This window comes from Lactuca sativa, chromosome 1 (genome assembly GCF_002870075.4).
Source record: "Lactuca sativa cultivar Salinas chromosome 1, Lsat_Salinas_v11, whole genome shotgun sequence".
In the NCBI taxonomy this organism is placed as follows: Eukaryota; Viridiplantae; Streptophyta; class Magnoliopsida; order Asterales; family Asteraceae; genus Lactuca; species Lactuca sativa.
Genome location: NC_056623.2, coordinates 206910205 through 206930501, shown reverse-complemented (window position 1 = coordinate 206930501; position 20297 = coordinate 206910205). Strand labels below are relative to the sequence as shown.

The 20297-nt window shown below is 35.3% G+C and overlaps 1 protein-coding gene across 1 annotated transcript; it reads right to left on the bottom strand.

The window, feature by feature from the left end:
• Positions 1-9333: 9333 nt before the first annotated feature.
• Positions 9334-18046, bottom strand: LOC111901384 (peroxidase 19). The gene is made up of 3 exons (XM_023897234.3): positions 17670-18046; positions 17329-17529; positions 9334-10065 (listed from the first exon to the last, which is right to left on the bottom strand). Exons 1-3 carry the CDS (start codon positions 17928-17930, stop codon positions 9487-9489), a joined length of 1041 nt encoding a protein of 346 aa, XP_023753002.1. The 5' UTR covers positions 17931-18046; the 3' UTR covers positions 9334-9486.
• Positions 18047-20297: the final 2251 nt, after the last annotated feature.

The following is a 20297-nucleotide window of genomic DNA, read 5'->3' as shown; positions in this document are numbered from 1 at the left end:
TGATTTCAAGCCTCAAGCATAGGTGGTATAAGTTCTAGGCTTTTATTCCAAGCATATGAAGACATTAGGCACACTTTGGTGCCCTTCTTTCATGTTTACGGCCCAAGAACAAAGTCTTGGCCGTAAACTCACGTTGATAAGTGATTTTGATGTGCTTAAAGCCTTAGATTAAATGGAAACAAGTCTAGATAAAAGTCCTAAGCTTTAGGGGCCTTAAAAGCACCATTTTGAATTCGAAAAGGGAGTTTACGGCCTAAGAAACTCTTGGGCCGTGAACTCCCAAAATTGGGTGATTTTTGGTTGTTTTCTTGTCCCTAACACACATACATATGAGTCTAAGGCAGTTGCATAACACAAGGGTCGGTCTCGGCTTTGTTTCGAGAGTTTACCGCCCAAGAACACCTTGGGGAGTAAACTCCTAGATCTAGTGATTTAGCCTTCTAAATCATGTTATAAACACATATAAAGCTTTCTAACATTACTAGAAAGAGGTACTCACGATTTGGGATAAAAACCCGAAGATCCGTGAGAGAGAAAATGGCTTTTCTCTAGTTGGAAATGTGAATAATGAATGAATTTGGTTCAGAATTCTATTTATAGTCCTGAGATATTTTTGGCAGAAAATATTTTTATTCCTGTAATGATCTCTAATATAATAGAGTGTTGGAATAACAGTGTTGCACAAAACCCTAGTGCACCCACTCTCCTGATATTTCCTGAAGTGTAAACCCTGAATTTCTCAAACTTACGCGAAAAATCTGAAAATTAACTGTGACTGCTATGACTTCTATTGAAGTGATATAGTTTGTACAGAATGGAAATTTCGGGTTGTGACACCATCCTAACTACCAGGATGCAAACATAGCAAAGCAACGACATAACAACAATACCCAGATTACAATCCGATAAAAGGGCCGGCCTTGGTGCCTTAGACCCTGTTGATATAGTGAGGATAACTCACCTCGCAACTGCTGACTGAAAAGGATAAGATCACGCTGCTCCAACCTCCAACACGAAGTCCACCACTGATCAATACCAAAAGACTGAACTCAATAAATACCCATAATTACCAAAATACCCCCGGAAGTCAACTGGTCAACTCTTGGTCAAAGTCAAAGTCCTCATTCAAAGTCAACCCTCCTGACTGACTCTACTCGCCGAGTCAACCTGCTGACTCGTCGAGTCCCCATGCTCTGAAACTCCCATAACACGACTCAACTCGCCGAGTCGCCCCAAGACTCGCCGAGTCCCACAACTCTGAGTCTAACCGTACTTAACTCACTGAGTCATCCCGTGACTCACCGATTCACAGCTTAACCAGGAAAGGTTAGGACCTCACGACCAGACTCGCCGAGTCCAAGAACAGACTCGCCGAGTCCAAGGCTATCTTCAACCAACTCGCCGAGTTGTTCTTCCAACTCGTCAAGTTTCTGCCTATTATCATGCAACTCGCCGAGTACACCCATGTGACTCGCCATGTACCTCTAGCTCTTAACCTATACAGAGGCTTTCCAAGCCATGTAGGGTCTCAAATCCATAGATCTACTCTTATACAAGCCATCCATCACGTAAAGTGGCAAACTTTACGTGAATCCAAGGAGATCTAAGCATAATACACTCTTGGCTAAGGTTTGGGACTAAAAGGCTTCATCAACAGCTCTTGAACAGGGACTTTTATGCACTCTAGACCTTCTCCATTCCAGATCTGAGGTAGCAACCTTAGATCTAACCTCCAAACTCAAAATATCACAAGATATGCTTTCCAAAAACTCCAAAATGATGAATCTAGATGAATAACAACCCAAGCAACGAAATAATACCTCAAAAGAAAGCTCCAACAAAAGAGTAATCCAAATCCTTGCAAAGCCCCTTGCTCCAAGCCTCTTAACCTTTAAGATCTCTTCAACAAACACTTCTTCAAACTCCAAATGCTCTCTAATTCTCTCACAAGCGAATATTAGGGTTTCTGGACTTCAAGGGAGAGTAAAGAGGCTGGGGAGAGGGTATTATGTTCTTTATATAGGGCTCAATCCCTGGGATTAGGGTTTTCTCCACACAGCACCAACTCGCCGAGTTGGCCACTTAACACGCGACCAGAATTGCGACCCTACTCGCCGAGTCCACCCATGGACTCGCCGAGTTGACCATTCATATTTTCACTTTGAACCCTGAACTTTCACTCCTGAACTCGGGATGTTACAAGATCTCTGAAATGGAGCTAGCTTTCATAACGTGTGGTTGTAAGGGCAAGCTACAAACGACCTATGCAATGCATCATTTTAGAGGTGGTGTTGTTCGCTGGTGGAACACCTTAGGAAGACCATAAGCCCTAATGAGCCACTACAACTGACATGGGCAAAGTTCTTGGTCCACTTTAAACGCAAGTTGTACTCAGCCCAAAACATGTTAGAACTACAGAATCTGTTTCAGACGTTGAAGAAGGGTAACATGTGCATTGACAAGTATACCAATGCCTTCACAGACAAGATGGAGTTTGCTTTGCGCATCGTCAATGACTAACTAACGAAAGTAGATAAGTATACGAAGGGACTACCATGGGAGTATGATGTTCCAGTATGCCATGCACCTACTCTTGAGGCGGATATCTGGGTTGCTAAGTCTGTTTAGAGGTGGTGTTGTTCGCTGGTGGAACACCTTAGGAAGACCATAAGCCCTAATGAGCCACTACAACTGACATGGGCATAGTTCTTGGTCCACTTTAAATGCAAGTTGTGCTCAACCCAAAACATGTTAGAACTATAGAATCTGTTTCAGACATTGAAGAAGGGTAACATGTGCATTGAGAAGTATACCAATGCCTTCACAGACAAGATGGAGTTTGCTTTGCGCATCGTCAATGACTAACTAACGAAAGTAGATAAGTATACGAAGGGACTACCATGGGAGTATGATGTTCTAGTATGCCATGCACCTACTCTTGAGGAGGATATCTGGGTGGCTAAGTCTGTTGAGGAGATGGTCAAGAATACAGCTGCCAACAAGGTCGAAGTTGGCGCGAAGAGAAAGGTTGAATGATCTTGAAGGTCCAACAAGAAGAGCAAATTATCGTAGTCTGGTTCGAAGAAGTTTAGAGGAGGAGGTGGTGAAGCAAGATGGTGCGATAAGTGCAAGAAGAAGCACTTTGGAAAATATAGCGAGGAGGTAACTTGTTTCAAGTGTGGGAAGTCTGGGCATTATGCCAGTAAGTGCACATTCAACGAGAAGGTGTGTTTTAGATGTAATGAAGAAGGGCATATTTCTAGGTACTGCTGTAACGACCCATTTTTCTCTACTAAAAATTTTCTTTTAAAACATTACTAACCACATTTATAAAAAAAACATATCATAAGTCATAACATAATTCCATAGTATTAATTTCAAACATAACTTATTATCAGAGTAAAACATCCCAGGCTAACTGACTATGGTGTGTACACTGCAACCTCTCCGAGCTCCTCCTTTGAAAACTAAGTACCTGAAACCAAAAACTGAAACCGTAAGCACGAAGCTTAGTGAGCTCCCCCAAACTACCACATGCCATACAATCATATAAAGCACATACTGGGCCTTGCCCACTGCATCAGACCGAAGTCCGGAAACTGCATCGGACTGGAGTCCGGAACTGACCAGGGCCTTGCCCTCTGCATCGGACCGAAGTTCGGAAACTGCATCGGACCGAAGTCCGGAACTGACTGGGACCTTGTCCCCTGCATTGGACCGAAGTCCGGAACTACTACATCGGACCGAAGTCCGGATCTGTCTGAACATAGCATGGCATAAACACATCAACTAGCATGAACACATATATTGCATACTGCATCGGGCCGTAGCCCGGAACACATAAAACATAAATCTTGTCTGAGCTACAAAGGCATCAAACATACTAAATACTGCATCGGACCGAAGTCCGGAAACTACTACTACTAAACAGGCCGACATTGTGTCCTTAGACCCATTCCTACTGGTATCAACACTCTCGAACTGCTGCTCCAAAAACTCCCCGATCTACTAATACCAAATATAACACTTAGTCTAACTGTCCTCCGAAAGTCAACTAAGTCCACTCTGGTCAAAGTCAAAGTCCTGGTCAAAGTCAACCTTCCAGGTCAACCCTACTCGTCGAGTCTACCTACTGACTCGCCGAGTTCATACGCTCAGAATCCTTTCATTCGCGACTCGACTCACCGAGTCAGCCCCTGACTCGCCGAGTCTACCGATTTCCGAATCCTGTCCTGACCAACTCACTGAGTCCCCACTCAACTCACTGATCCGAGTCTTAACTCGAAGGGTTTGGGGTTTCACGACTTGACTCGCCGAGTCCAAGAACAGACTCGCCGAGTCCAAGGCAATCTTCAACAGACTCGCCGAGTTTTTCATCCAACTCGTCGAGTTCATCTCCATCTTCATACTACTCGTCGAGTCCACTCGAAGGACTCGCCGAGTCTATTCAGTCCTTCATATATTCAGAGGCTTTTGAGTCATGCATGGACTCCAAACTGTAGATCCACTCTTCTAAAGCCTATTCCTTACGTAAAGTGGCAAACTTTATGTGTAGCTAAGGAGATCTAGGCTCAAAACACTATAAACCAGGGTTTAAGACAAAGGGGCTTAACAATCAACCCATATACAGATGCTTTATGATTCTCTAGGACAAGATACACTTAGATCTGAAGTAGCAACTTCAGATCTGGGCTTCTAACTCGAAATGGTTCTTAAACTTGCCCTAAAAGCCCCAAATCTCATGATAAAGGTTGATCTATATGCAACAGAGTGAAGGTAGCGAGTCATTACCTTCAAATGCTCTGGAAAATCCCACAAACTCTGGATCTACTGCCAATCCTTGAATCCCCAATGGTTGCCTTCTTCCTTCTTCCTTTAAATCACCCAAAATGGCAAGAAAGCTTGAATGAGCAACAATGGAGGCTTAAGGTTTCGGGTTCTGGACTATAGGGGCCGCAAATGAGCCCTAGGGAAGAGAATAAGATGCTTAAATAGGGTATCAAGTGCCGGAATTAGGCTTTCCCAACCCAGACCAGACTCACCAAGTCCACTTGCCGACTCGCCGAGTCGGTGACTTACTTTACACCCGGATCCCGCTCCGACTCGCCGAGTTCCTCCCTAGACTCGACGAGTCAACCCTCTTTAACTTAGGGTTTTTCCTTTCCTTTCTTGACCTTTCTGATTTCGGGTGTTACAACTGCCCTATTGGAAGACTAGCATTTCCTGTAGATAAACTTGATAATGCTCTAGTTGTAGAAGTTGCCAATGACAAACTATTAGCGATTGCATTAAAAACATCATCATCGACTTGAATTGGAATAAATTCCACGAGGAGTTGTTGCCCATTGAGTTAAACGGTTTCAACATCTTTCTAGGAATGGACTGGCTTAGTACAAACGATCCCGAGATACTATGCAAGAAGAAGATGGTGAGAGTAAACCCACTTGGAAGAGAGTCATTTATGGTGTATGGGGACAAATGTAGAGTAAATTCCGGAATCATTTCCCTGATGAAGGCCGGAAAGTGTTTGTCCAAAGGATGCACATCATACTTGGCATTTGTGATCGATGAAAAGAAGGAGAAGAAGGAGATATAAAGAATACTAGTGGTGTGTAACTATCCAGAAGTCTTTCTCGAAGATCTTCCTGGATTTCTCCCTGATAGACAAGTTGAATTTCGAATAGACTTGTTTCTAGGATCAACACCAATAGCGAAAGCACCATACCGATTAGCACCGACAGAGATGAAGGAGCTTATGATGAAACTTCAGGAGTTGTTGGACAATGGTTTCATTAGACCTAGCTCGTCACCCTGGGGAGCTTCTGTGTTATTTGTGAAGAAGAAGGATGGAAGCATGAGGATGTACATAGACTATAGAGAGTTGAACAAGGCAACGGTAAAGGACAAATATCCATTGTAAAGGATTGACGACTTGTTCGATCAGCTGTAAGGTTCGAGATATTTCTCAAAAATCAATCACAGATCAGAATATCATCAGCTAAAGGTGAGAGAACAAGATATTGAGAAGACCGCATTCAGAACGAGATACAAACACTATGAGTTCTTGGTTATGTCATTTGGACTAACCAATGCTCCATCAACATTTATGGATTTGATGAACAGGGTTTGTAAACCATTCCTTGATAAATCCGTGATAGTATTCATAGATTTATTCTGATTTACTCAAAGAGCCAGCAGGAGCATGGCAAGCACCTGCAAGAAGTATTAGAAGTTCTGAAGAAGGAGAAGCTGTATGAAAAGTTCTCAATATGTGATTTCTGGATTCGAGAAGTCCAATTCATGGGTCATGTAGTTAACCAAGAGGGAATAATGGTTGACCCAACAAAGATTGAAGCTGTGATGAAATGGGAATGACCAAAATGTCCCACTGAGATTCGACGCTTTCTGGGATTAGCTGGATATTACTGAAGATTTATCCAAGGCTTTTCTTCGATAGATGCTCCATTGACAGCTATGATCCATAAAGGAGCGACCTATACATGGAGTAAGAAACATGAAGAAGCATTCGAGAAATTAAAAAAAATGTTGTGTGAAGCACCGACTCTTTCCTTACCTGGAAAAGTTGGAGGCTTCGCATTATATAGCGATACATCTGGAGTTAGGTTAGGTTGTATTCTGACCCAGAGAGATAAGGTGATAGAATATGCATCTCGACAATTGAACGAGCACGAGAAGAACTACCCCACTCATGATCTGGAGTTGGCAATGATAGTATTTGCATTAAAAAAAATGGAGGCATTATCTTTATGGCATAAAGTACAAACTCTTCACTGATCATAAAAGTCTCCAGTATCTCTTTGATAAAAAATAATTGAATATGAGGCAATGACACTGGCTAGAGCCGCTCAAGGATTACGACTGTGAGATACTTTACCACCATGGTAAAGAAAATGTCGTAGCTGATGCTCTAAGTGGAAAGGTAAACCTGGAAAGAAAGAGGCCAAGAGCGTTAAGAATAGAAGTTGTCTCAACGATTGTGGAGAGCATCTAGAAATTTTAGGAATAATCTTTGGAGAAAAATGACCGAAAAGAAGAATGTTTAGGGAAAACGTTGGTAGTCGGTACAAATAGTCAAAGACTTAAGGTATTCCAAGATAGAATTTGGGTGCCTAAGATAGGAGGAATAAGAGATCTTCTGATGGAAGAAACTCATAAGACACTATGTTAGGGTTTGCATCTGACTTGAGTACGCCCTACATACTCCTGGTACGCCCTACGTACTCAAGAGGGCATCCGCGATCCATCAGCCTAGTATGTCCAACGTACTCCTATGTACGCCCAACGTACTAGGCTTAACCCTAATACCACCAAACTTCTGAAGGCCATAACTTCTTCGTTCTATGTCCGTTTTCGACGATCCTTATATCCTCGGAAAGTTAATGAGAATCTATACACTACTAACAGCTATCCGTTGTCTTAAATCTTTACGAACTTAAATCCACAATTCATATAAGGCCTGAACTGCCATTTCACTGTTACACCTTTTGCTCTAAAACACAAATCAAACTCTCGGATCATCCAATCTACATTTTCCACACCCAAAGGGGTTTAAGTCTCTCTTTCCTAAAGGCCCTAAGCCTTATGATAACCGATCTTCGGGTTATGGCCCCAAATTAGACAACGATTCGGAACAGGATATTACTTTAAATATTACTTCCTCCTATTTGCTCTCTTGTCTTATAGTTATAGGGTTGGGGTGTGAGCCATTAGAGACATCATCCTTTTGGTGTTAAGCTTTCTAAGACCAACAACTATAAAGCATTGAAGTGATTTGTTTACTACAACAAATTAAAGGTATGCAACCCTAACTTGGTATTTACGATTACATTAGGGTTCATGCTTGGTTTTGTTGTTCATTGTATGTTACCTTCAAAGTTTTATTACATAGATCCTTATAGGTTGCATGCGCCTTTAATTGTTAAATGATTTTCCGCATGTACATGTATTTATAACCTATAAACCCATCATCTATTAGCTTTAAGTTGTTTCCTTTTCAAGGTTTCCATAGACACCTCAAAAAATAAATTAATTGTTATAAGACGAGTCTTTAAAACTCTTCTTTCATAGCAATCTCTTTACCAATATCTTTCTTGGGAGCTCCAGGTTTCTAAACGGTTAATGGTATAGGATAAGCTGGTGTAAGAATGGTTCTTCAGTTCGGATGGGAAAAGGCATTCCAAAAACACGAGGATGATATCCCAAATTTTTAAATGTGTCTTCTATGGGATGAATTTAAGGTGGAACTGTAACATGCCAAATTTCAAACTAAAATTTTCATTTGAAAATATAATAAATCATCCAAAACTTTTTTATAAAAGATCAAAGTAGTAAATTGTTTTAAACATCTTGAAACCATAATGACAAAATGTATCGAAACCTGTAAAACAACATATGAAAATCATCATAATGAGTTAATAGTCCTCTTAGGTCGACCGCAAGCACACAAGATATATCATTTAATTCTATAAATCTTAAAGGGTTAGAACCCTCGTAGTTATATACCCATCTCCTTTTGTTTCTACCACCTATGTGAGATGAAACAAAACCTAATTATCTCCTTTGTTAACCTCCTTCAACTACCTCACTTTAACAAGTAATTGATCATTCATTATTAATCCATTTTGGATGTATGATATATCAAAACGAACATATAACCATTTGTCAATTTTGTCAATTTTGATTACATTTAGAGTTCGAAATTCATGCTCAAAAAAAGAAAAAACCCATTTTTTTGGACGTTAATAAAAATAATTTTCCAACATTTTAAGACCACAACAACACATGAAAATTTGAATCTATAATTGTTTATTTTTAGAGATAAACCAAAATCAAATTGATACGTTTTTATATTATGATTGTTATATTATATAAACTTCCAAAAAGATATACCAATATCAAATGATATTTACGAGATAACATGACTTCTATCACATGTAAATATAATTTTTTTTCTGCTTTTGATGTATGGTTTATGCTTCTTTCTTTTTTATAATCTTGCAAAGATGATATACCAGTATCAAATGAATTTGGGTCTTTAATTTTTGTTGATTTTGATGATGAAGATGTTGAGGAAGTCACTAACTGCATGCAGTAGAATTCAGTGACGGCTCATATTATTTCATCTGATGAACATTATGCAAATAATAAATTTCCTTATCTTTAAATTCAACAAATTTAAACCTTGAAGTTAAAAGAACAAATTTAAGAAAAAAAGAAATCCAAATTAGCAACACTCGAATTTATTGCTAAGTCGTGGCACAGTAGAACATACAAGATTGTAAGATGTGTATTTGTATATTGGATGGATATATATTTTTGAATTGAGCTCCGAATCTTCAATCAAATGAAAATCCAAGTATGTTTTAATTGACAGATAAACTCACAACCAAAAAATTATAAAATCTTACTTGGTATCATTGAATCAAATTATAAATAAACTTCAGTAAAAGAAAAAAAAGATATAAGTTATATATGCATATTGCACACCTTTCTTATCTCACCATGCTTCTTTCCTCTTTTCACACCAATATTCCCCAAATGTTCCATAGCCAAAGAAAAATCTTGAAAAAACTTGTTCTTGTCTTTAGCCAAAGCGTCGACCAAAGGCCTTGTTCTAGGATCCAAAAACAATGCTTTATCACTTGCCAACAACCCTAATTTCCCTTGCAAATTTTGATAATAGGCATTGTCAAATGCAAATGGAGTTGTAGCATCAAAAGGTGCTACAACATTGATGTTGCCACCATATTGTGGACATGACATTCTAAGGGATTTAAGGAGCCTTGGATCCATATCTGGATCCGGCTTTGCTGTCCCTCTAAAGTTGTAGAGACGGTTCACAAAATTTTTACAGTGTGCAAAACCAATGGAATGAGCCCCCGATAAGATTACCAAGTCGTTAATTGTTAGACCTTTTGATGAGAAGAGTTTCAATAGATCATCAATGGTGGAATTTGCATGAGGAACATTTGCATATACCAAGCTTGCCATTGAGGTGCGTCCATCCCACCTGCCCTTTTTTACCGGGTAATACGGTCCTCCAGTCTATTTGTAAAAATTAATGAATCACAATTGCAAAATTAGAAAGTTAATACCAATACATGCATGCATGCATATATACATGAAAAGTTTCAAATGAAAACTATCGACCATGAAGTTTTCAACACTTTATTATATAGAAAAAATAACAGAATATATCAAAATGTATTAAATTTTATTCTCTACAAATAGACATGTATTTTGATATAATATCTTTTTGTAAAATACATTTTTTTTATGTTTTTTCTTATAAAAACTCTTGTTATTACATTATTTACATGTGATTAAACTGTTTTCTTCTTTATTAACATGCGAATAAACCGTAATCACATGTGAATAATACACATGACGAGAGCATTTACAAAAAAAAAAAAAAAAAACAGAACGTACTTTTGTGAAAAATATTACTTGGATATGAATGTCCAGTTATAAAGAAAAAGATTTATAAATTTTCAGATTTTCAGATTTTTTCGAAGAATGGAATTTTAAAATGGTTGGGCAACAATCGTTTTTTGTGTTCTTGATTACAAAATTAAAAATCATATATATATATATATATATATATATATATATATATATATATATATATATATAGAGAGAGAGAGAGAGAGAGAGAGGTGGGTTCAATTGAGAAAATAAAAAAGGTTGAGAATAGGGGAATCATTCTCAGCCACTGATTTAATCTAAGCATAAAAGACACGGTGACAAACTTGTAAATATTGTAATAACCTTCAATCTCAAATACATAACTATAGAGAATTCGATAACTATTCGTTCATCATCAAAATTTTTCCTCCAACCTTTAATAATCATCCATATTTCTTCAACTAAACCAGAATTTCTTCGCTGTTCATGAAATTGGAATTGGAGTTCTGGACTCGCAGTCATAGTCGACATTGAGGGACTTAGAATCGGTACTCACAGGTTCCCAATCGGATTTTCGGAAAATCAAAATCAAATTGAGAAATCGATCCGAGATAGGATGTCGCATCTGAAGTCGAAATCGGAAGTATATGATGATTTGGAATTGATAACTTGATGTTTTTAACATTTTTAAAATAGTTAACTTGTTTGCACTCCAACTGTTTGATGAAATGCATAAACTAAATTACCACGTTATATTCACATATGAATATGTTTTCTCACATGAATCAGTATATGATTATTAAAAACACAAAACAAATATTCAAGTTTGTATGTTATTCATATGTGAATAACATATAAAAATTATATATATTTGTCAAAATACCTTCAATATTCATAAGTGAATATACCTTGTAATATTCATATATGAATATACTGTGTAATATTCATAAGTGAATATATCATCTAATATTCACAAGTGAATATACTCTGTAATATTCACATGTGATATACCATGTAATACTATGTAATATTCACATATGAAATATCATTTAATACTCATAAGTGAATATACCATCTAATATTCACAAGTGAATATACTATGTTAATATTCACAAGTGAATTCATCGTCCAATATTAAAATATGAATATACTATGTTTATTATATGTTATATTCATATATGAATGATACTTAAATTGTAAAAAAGAAAAAAAAATTCATACTTTTTATTCATAAGTGAATAACGAATGTACTATAATAAAACCTGATGTATTGTTATTCATTTATGAATAACGATAGCTGAAAATATATAATTTTTTTTTTATTTTATCTTAAAACTATATCAATATGGATGTCTATTTGTAGAGAATAAAAAATCATGAATTTTAGTATATTTAAAATCATTTTTTGATAAAAATAGCTTATAAAAATTAAAAAAAAAAACGAAAAAACTATGTTTTTGTATATATTAAGGTAATGATTAGCATAGTTTAAGGAAATATGTTATGTTGGAAAACACATGTGCATTCGTTTTCCATTTCCGTCGGTACATTGGAGGCTTTTGCAGCAAAAATAAATTATTGGCTGAGAATGATTCCTCCATTCTCAACCTTTTTTTTTCTCAATTGAACCCTCTCATATATATATATATATATATATATATATATATATATATATATATATATATATATATATATATATATATATATATATATATATATATATATATATATATATATATATATATATATATAGTAACATTATAATTATGTTAAAACAATTTCATGGGTTTTGTTTTTTTTTTTTCTTTCCCTTTGGTAATTTATAAATAACGAAAGTGAAATTGTAATAATATCTATTGATAGATGTTGTGTGGCCTGTTTCTTTTGGTATACTTGGATAAACCATCTCCGCGAGGGTATATAATCATTTATCTTTACCTTTTATAAAAATAGCATAATGTAATGAAGTTTAAGAATATTCATCAATTTACTTTAATGTCATATGAGTTGTGAGAAAAATAAAAGACAAAATATGCACAAAATTATAATATTGATATATTAAGTTATATATATATATATATATATATATATATATATATATATATATATATATATATATATATATATATATATATATATATATATATATATATATATATATATATATATTCATTGTTATTAAGTAATCACGTGTAAATTAAGTAAAAGAATGTATAAGTAATTATGTCCAAATTAAATAAAAGAATGTATAGTTCATAAATTTAAGTAATTAAAACTAGTAAGTTTATGAACTTAAATAGGCAAGTTTATTTTTTAAAAAGGGAGCAGATCCGTACACAATAATTTTTTTCCATACACAACAATTGGTGCTTTAAAATTTTATATTGTACAACTATATAATAAATAAATTGTTATGTATGACAAACAACTGTTATGTGCGAATCACTTCCCTTTTTAAAATGATTATAAGACAACTATTTAACAATGGAAAAGATTTTTGTTAGAATGTGAGTTGTTAAATTGTCCTAGAATAAGTTAGCATAAAAATGAGTAAATTATATAAATGATCCTTACGTTTACCTGATTTTTATAGTTTTATTCACAGAATGTATCATTTTTTTTATTTGTTTCTTATTTTCGTATTTATATAAATGACTATTTTACCCTAATTTGACTTCTCAGCCCCGAAACCACCCCTCCCCATCTTTCTTGGTTACTAGTAATATGAACTCACGACCATTCCCCACCCTTTCTTTGAATTGCTTCAACAAAAAAACACTCTTTGTAAATTTATATATAAAAGCAACACAATGCTATCAAATGTGTACCTATTAGTGTCACACCTATGTTATAATTCACATAGTCACACATACAACCTCTCAAACACTATCAAGCTCAGCCTTATGCGGGTTGAAGAAATGCCATTAAATAGGGTCAACCCAAAATTGCTCACATGTAGTGGTACCCTAGGTAGAGCCAACCTCATAGGGGACCAAAAAGCTTGGGTCCCAAAATTTTGTCCATGTGTAAGTAGTACTCATAGGTTCACATATGACCCAAAATTGTTTTAGGTATTCACAATTCATGTATCGTCACTGTAACTGAGCACTATGGAAGAGAGAGAGGTCGAAAAAGAGTATATGAAAGAGAAGGATGTCAACGATAATACGACAACCGCCAACTAGGATTTACAGAAGAAAGGAGAAGAGAAGTTTTAGGAGAAGAGATATTTGATTTGCTTTGGAACCATGTTGCAGATAATATTTTCATGTGATCTAGACCATGGGTGAATCATATATAGGGCTAGTTACATATCAGACCCAAAAATATAAGATATATTAGCAGGTAATAAGACAACAACCCCCCCCCCCCCCCCCCCCCCTCTGATTTTTTAGCAGAAATAGTCCTTATATTTTATACATATTAGGCCCAAAAATATAAAATTTTGACTATCTCCCCCCCCCCCCCCCCCCCCCCTAAAAGCAAAGATAGAAGCTCCGCCACTGATCTTGATTTTTCTCGTTAATTGGGTATAATAAAAAACAAAAACAAAGAGAATTTAGACTGGGCTCATGTAGATGGATTGTAGGCAACAATACATTTACAACATATAAATCGGTGTTGTAAAAATCCCGATTAATCTTCGATTAATCCCTACACGCTACTCGACCGATTAGAGAGCGCCTAACGATTAATCCATGCATACAAAATGACTGAAACAGTAGAACCCGATGAAATTTTAACACTTTGAAGAAGTTATATCTCAATAGAAACTATTTGAGGTATGATTAGTGTTGTATTTATCATATTAACCTATTTTGCTATGATATTAGTGGTATTTATGAACTTTTATATGATATTAGTCATATTTAATTTTTTAAAATCTAACAAATTAGCAATTAATGGTACCCGATTAATCCCCCGATTAATCTCCGTCTAGCCGATTAATCCCTTGACCTTAGTCCACCGACTAGCTAACGTCAAGCGATTTTTACAACATTGATATAAATATAATATTTACACTAATATTTGTTACTTATTCGTAAGTCACAAAAAGAAGTCAAGTGAAACATTTATGAAAAAATAAGTCGAGTGAGTTTTGGTATAACAAATGAAGACACAATTGTAAATTTATAGTCGTTAGATAGTAAAGAAGTTAACAAGTTAACAGATTGTTAACGACTAATAATACAACAAAACTTTAAATAATGGATAAAATATCAATATGCTATCATATCAATTCCTGTATGCAGCGAACCCTTTTAATATTTCAAAGTCTATCTGGCAGGTGGTTTAGTATATCGCAAATTGCGGTTAGTGCCATATGGCGCCGCAAATATGCGATAACACTTCACCATGAGGTGTGCAAACTGCAGTGACAAACCGAATGAGAAGATTCCAAGTACACTTTCTTTCCTTCCTCCTCCTTTCAACAACTAGTTTTCAAATCCTTATTTATTTATTTTTTGAAGTTTTTAAGTACTTAATAAATAATAACCTTTTACCCTTCAATGTCATACAACCTTTTATCACAACTTTATCCATCAATCCTTTTTAATCAAAATGGATTACAACAAAATATCTGACAACTTTACCCCAAGATTCGGTCAAAAGAAATCTCGTACTACTAGTTCAAACATATATTCTATAACACTTTTGCTTTCGATCCTTTGATACCATCTTCTCGACCCTAAAAAGACACCCTCCTATTTATTTAACCCCAATTTCAATTTCAAAATGTGCAACATTATTATCCTCTTTCAACCCTCACCACGATCATGTTCAACAACTTCTCTTAAATAGGCTCTTCCCGAATATGTTTCGGAATTCGGAAACCCAACCTCCTCACGTTCCTTAAATCGAGTTCATTCCGGAAATGCAACTGTTACCCAAAGATATCCCTAAAATCCACCCCCACCTATCGGAGAACGATCCCAACTCAAACGAAAAGGAAAATGAATATTGTTAGTATATCCCATATCGGTACGACATGATAATATAAGTGATTATATATATTGGAATCTCATTCTCTCTACAAGGGCTCTTTTGGAGAGTTAATATGGGGCTTCACATATATTTACATGATATCTGAGCTGAGGTCCCGCACCCCTGTAGCTCAACACATCCCTGTCTATCCTCAATTGAGTTTCCGAAGGTGAGTTTTAGTGTATCCCACATTGGTACGACACGGTTATATAAGTGGCTATATATGTTGGAATCTCTCATTTCTCGACACATATATTTTTACAAACACCTTAATTGTAGACTAAGAGGGAAGAATTTGTGATGACCGATGCGTGGATCGACATATATGAGGATCTGAAGACTAGAATTTTACAAGCGAACAATCATTTTTGGAATCGTGTTAAAGAAGGTTTTTGTGCGAAAATGTGTTGTGGTGACTACCATTCAAAACACAAATTGACGATCAAGAATCGGAAGGAGAGCATAGTGAGTTTTTGCGACAAGTTACACAACTTCCTCGAATGTTCGTGTCGGGAAAGACTTAAACCACGATCACTAGCATAAACTAGGGGGGTGTTTGGGATTGTTTTTTAGCTTAAAAAGTCATTTTCAACAAAATGACTTTTTGACTTATCGTTTTTTTCAAAAGTAGGTTTTAAAATATGTTTGGATTAGCTTTTGAAGGAACAAATGCTAAAAAACCAAAAGTCACCAAAAGTCACAAATTGTGACTTTAAAACCATAACTTTTTCTACTTGTTAAAAAGTCATTCCAAAAAAACTTTTATAATTGTCAAACAACTTTTCAAACTTTTAGCTTTTTGAGAAAGCAAAAAGTTCAAAAAATCATTTTAAAAGTTATCCCAAACACCTGTAGAAGAAATAGTTTGCCCGATAGATAGGGACAAAGTGAAAAAGAATGCGTCTTCTTCGAACAATATAATTTGAATTTCAACAAAAGTTTGTGATTTAGGAAAGATAAAATGACCAAAAAAAACCACATGAAAATAAGCAGCGACAACCTTTCAGAAAAATAATTCGAAATAGTTTTAAAGGGTGAAGATAGACATTAAAATAATATGGACTGAGTTGTTTTTTGACGTGGTAACTTTTATTTTAGTTATTATTGTTATGATAATTTCCTTAATTGACAAGAAGTGGGAGAGAATAAAGGAGAAATACATAATGTTAGATAAGAGTAAAAATGAAGCTAATACACCCCGTGCCTAAGAAATATTCTTCAAACAAATGGTAAAGTTCATCATTTTGTTCCTTAGCACGTATTAGGCAATGGATGTTGCTTTCTAAGTAAATTCTTAAAATAAATATAAAAACTACGTTGTTTGAATGGATCATGTGCTTTTGACCACATGTCAACTTGTGCAGATAATATTGATAGGCTTTTCCACCCTATCATTTTAAAATTATTGTATTATACATCTAAAAAGGTGATAGAGTATACCAATATTACGTATCAGAACTCAAACACACAAGCAAGTAAAAAAACATGAAGGTTAGACACATTAAGCAATTTATTAGAAGTAGATAAACAAATATATATTGTTCATTTAAATACTTCAAAATGTGATATTTTTGTTATATTTAAACATATGAATACACAATGAATAAAAATATAGTAAAATAAATTATTGACTAATCAAATTGGAATCAATTATCAATAATTGTTTTGTCCCAACTCATTTATAAACAATTTATAACTAATAAACTAATATATATGTTTAATAATTACTATGAAAATGACAATTCAATATTTTTATAAAACAATTACCAATCAATTACGGTGATGCTTATCAGTCAACATGCATTTACTTGATTTTTTTTTTTTAATTTTACTAATTTAACTCTTAATATTAAACATATAACTTAGTTTTATATAAAAAATAGTTAGAAATATTAAAAAGGAATGAGAATATATTACCAGATGAATGTACTCTCTAGTTACAAGTGCAAGTATATCTGCACAAGATACAACACCTGGACATTTGCTTTCCACCATTCCTTTGGCGCTTTCTATGATATCATACGCCTCCGCCGGTATTTCCTTGTTATCCTGCGCATCCTTCTCCGCCAGTTCTTTACTTCCTGGCTTGCTTGATAATAAAACTGACCCGTCACATCCCTATCAACAAGATACACCACCAGCACATCATAGCAATACACAGTTAGCTACACTAACATGCACAGATGCACTGCTTGTCTGCGCCTATCTGTTAGCTGAAAGAACTTATAATTACAAACGAAATGGGAATGAATTTATACCTGAACAAAGCAATCGTGGAAGAAGAGGCGGATGGTGGCCGGAGCAGTGGCCGGAGAATCTTTGAACTTCTGAGAAACGACGAAGCTGACGATCTGTTCAAGGTGTGGGCAAGTTTTGGAGTAGTAATCCACCGTGAGGTAGCGGTGGCGGAAGAGGGATGTGTTCACGGCAGCGGCGTTGGCTCCGGAAGAAATGTGGTTTATTATCAGGAGAGAAAGGATGATTATGAGCATTGAGAATGGAAGATGGCAGAGAGACATGGTGATGACTACTGATGCCACTTAATTGATGTGCTTCAGAGGGGGCTTTGGTTTGTGTAATGGAGAATTGATATATGTAACTTAATAAATACCATGCATATGCTACATGTCATCAAATTTTGTTTGTTTTCTTATTTTTTTTGGATATGATATATATATGGTTGAGAAATATATAAAAATTATAATTTTTTTTATTAGAAACCAGTATTGATACAATTGTTTTTTGAGTAAATTACTGAAATCGTCCCTGTAGTTTGGTCAAAATTGTACGTTTGGTCCCTAACTTTTTTTTTTGCACTCGGATCATCCATGTGGTTTGATTTTGTTGCGTTTTTCGTCCCTGTGGTTTGGTAAAAGTTGCATGTTTGGTCTCTAACTTTATGTATTTAAGGGACGAAAAATGCAACAAAATCAAACCACAGGGACGATCCGAGTGCAAAAAAAAGTTAGGAACCAAACGTGCAATTTTGACCAAACCACAGAGACGATTTTAATAATTTACTATTGTTTTTTTAAGTAAAAGATAATTATGTTACACTATTCATAGTATAGTTATGTTATACTATTCGTAGTATAATATATTTGAATTTTATAGGGATATATAGTAAAGTGTCAATATTTTTAACAATTTAACAAGAATATCATAAAATTTATTTTTTTGATAATAAAGTCTTTAAATACCATCAAAATTTGACATGCTTACACTTTCTTGCCGTGTATATGGTAATTATGATTTTACTGTCAATAAAATAAAGTTTAGGACTTTTTTTTTAAAATTATTAAAAATATTGGGACTTTAGTGTATAGTCTTGGTTTCCCTAGAAACAAATAATTTTATCATCCTCGTGAGACCTAATCCGTAGCCCAATAACTTTTAGTTATGATTTTTATCGTAACATCACTATTTTTCTTACCATCATCATATTTCCTGCTAAAATCAAGATCAGGTGAAACATATGCAAAAAAGAGAGCTAGAGAGGGTGAGAAGACTCATAAAGCTTTCTTCTTGGTTCATCACCAAATATTGAACTGAAAAAATGAGACAGATTGTACAAACACAAACAACATATGCCTAGTCAAAAGAGGGTAAATATGGAGAATGGGTAAAAACGAGAATTTTTTCTTTTCTAGTTTCTTAGTTTTTTGTTTTTAGGACTTTAAAAGCCAACACAACCCTAGTTATTTATTTCTTTCTTGATTATCTCCATTTTTTTCAATGTCAGTTTGTTGAGATTAAGAAAAAACTATTTAACAAGAAGAAAACGTTAAGGATTTTAATAGGATCTAGTTGACTAGAGCAGATTCCAATAACTCTTATGTTTAAAGACTATCATACCATTAGATTTCTAACAAAAAAAGGGATATATGCACCAAATTCTCAATATTTTCAACAATTTGACAAGAAAGTCTTGAACTTTATTTTTTTTGACAGTAAAGTCCTAATTCACGATTTGACAAGAAAGTCCTAAACTTTATTCTTTTTTACAGTAAAGTCCTAATTACCGGCTAACTGGAAAAAACGGTAAGCAAGTCAAAAACTAGCGGTAGTTGGGATTTTACTGGATAAAAGAAATAAAGTTTAAGACTTCCTAGTCAAATGGTTGAAAATATTTGAACTTTAGTGTATATATCCTAATTTTATAACGTCCTGAAAAATCTATTGATATTTGTCACGTCCCAAAATACGAACCAAAAATTTTGTTTAACCAATACTAAAACCATTATATCAATGTCATAAAATAAAGACCCATACGTCAATATCTCAAAACCATAATAAAGTATTAGTGAGCTCCCCCAAACTACCACATACCATACAATAACATATAAAGCACATACTGGGCCTTGCCCACTGCATCAGACCGAAGTCCGGAAACTGACCAGGGCCTTACCCTCTGCATCGGACCAAAGTCCGAAAACTGCATCGGACCGAAGTCTGAAACTGACTGGGACCTTGTCCCCTGCATCGGAATGAAGTCCGAAACTGAGTGAACATAGCATAGCATAACATATCAACTAGCATAAACACATATACTGCATACTGCATCGGACAGAAGTTCAGAACACATAACGCATAGACATGCTTGAATCACAAAGACATCAAGCACCCTAAACTACTGCATCGGACCGAAGTTCAGAACTAACTACAAACTAACGGGCCGACATTGTAGCCGTAGACTCGTTCCTACTGGAAGGAAAATCACCTCGAAAGTTGGCTGCTGAACTCAACTCGGGAACTATCTGCTGCTGCTCCGGTCTCGCCCGGCTACAATTCCCATAAACACACTCAATCAAATACTAATAATTCTACATAGGGTAAAATGACTATCTTACCCCTGGTCAAAGTCAATCTCCTGATCAAATTCAACA

Coding starts and splice junctions, on each gene's coding strand:
- LOC111901384 (XM_023897234.3), bottom strand. CDS start 17,930: ATGTCTCTCTGCCATCTTCCATTCTCAATGCTCATAATCATCCTTTCT. Junction 17,530..17,669: donor TCCACGATTGCTTTGTTCAG/GTATAAATTCAT, acceptor TCTTGTTGATAG/GGATGTGACGGGTCAGTTTT. Junction 10,066..17,328: donor CTAGAGAGTACATTCATCTG/GTAATATATTCT, acceptor TTTTACAAATAG/ACTGGAGGACCGTATTACCC.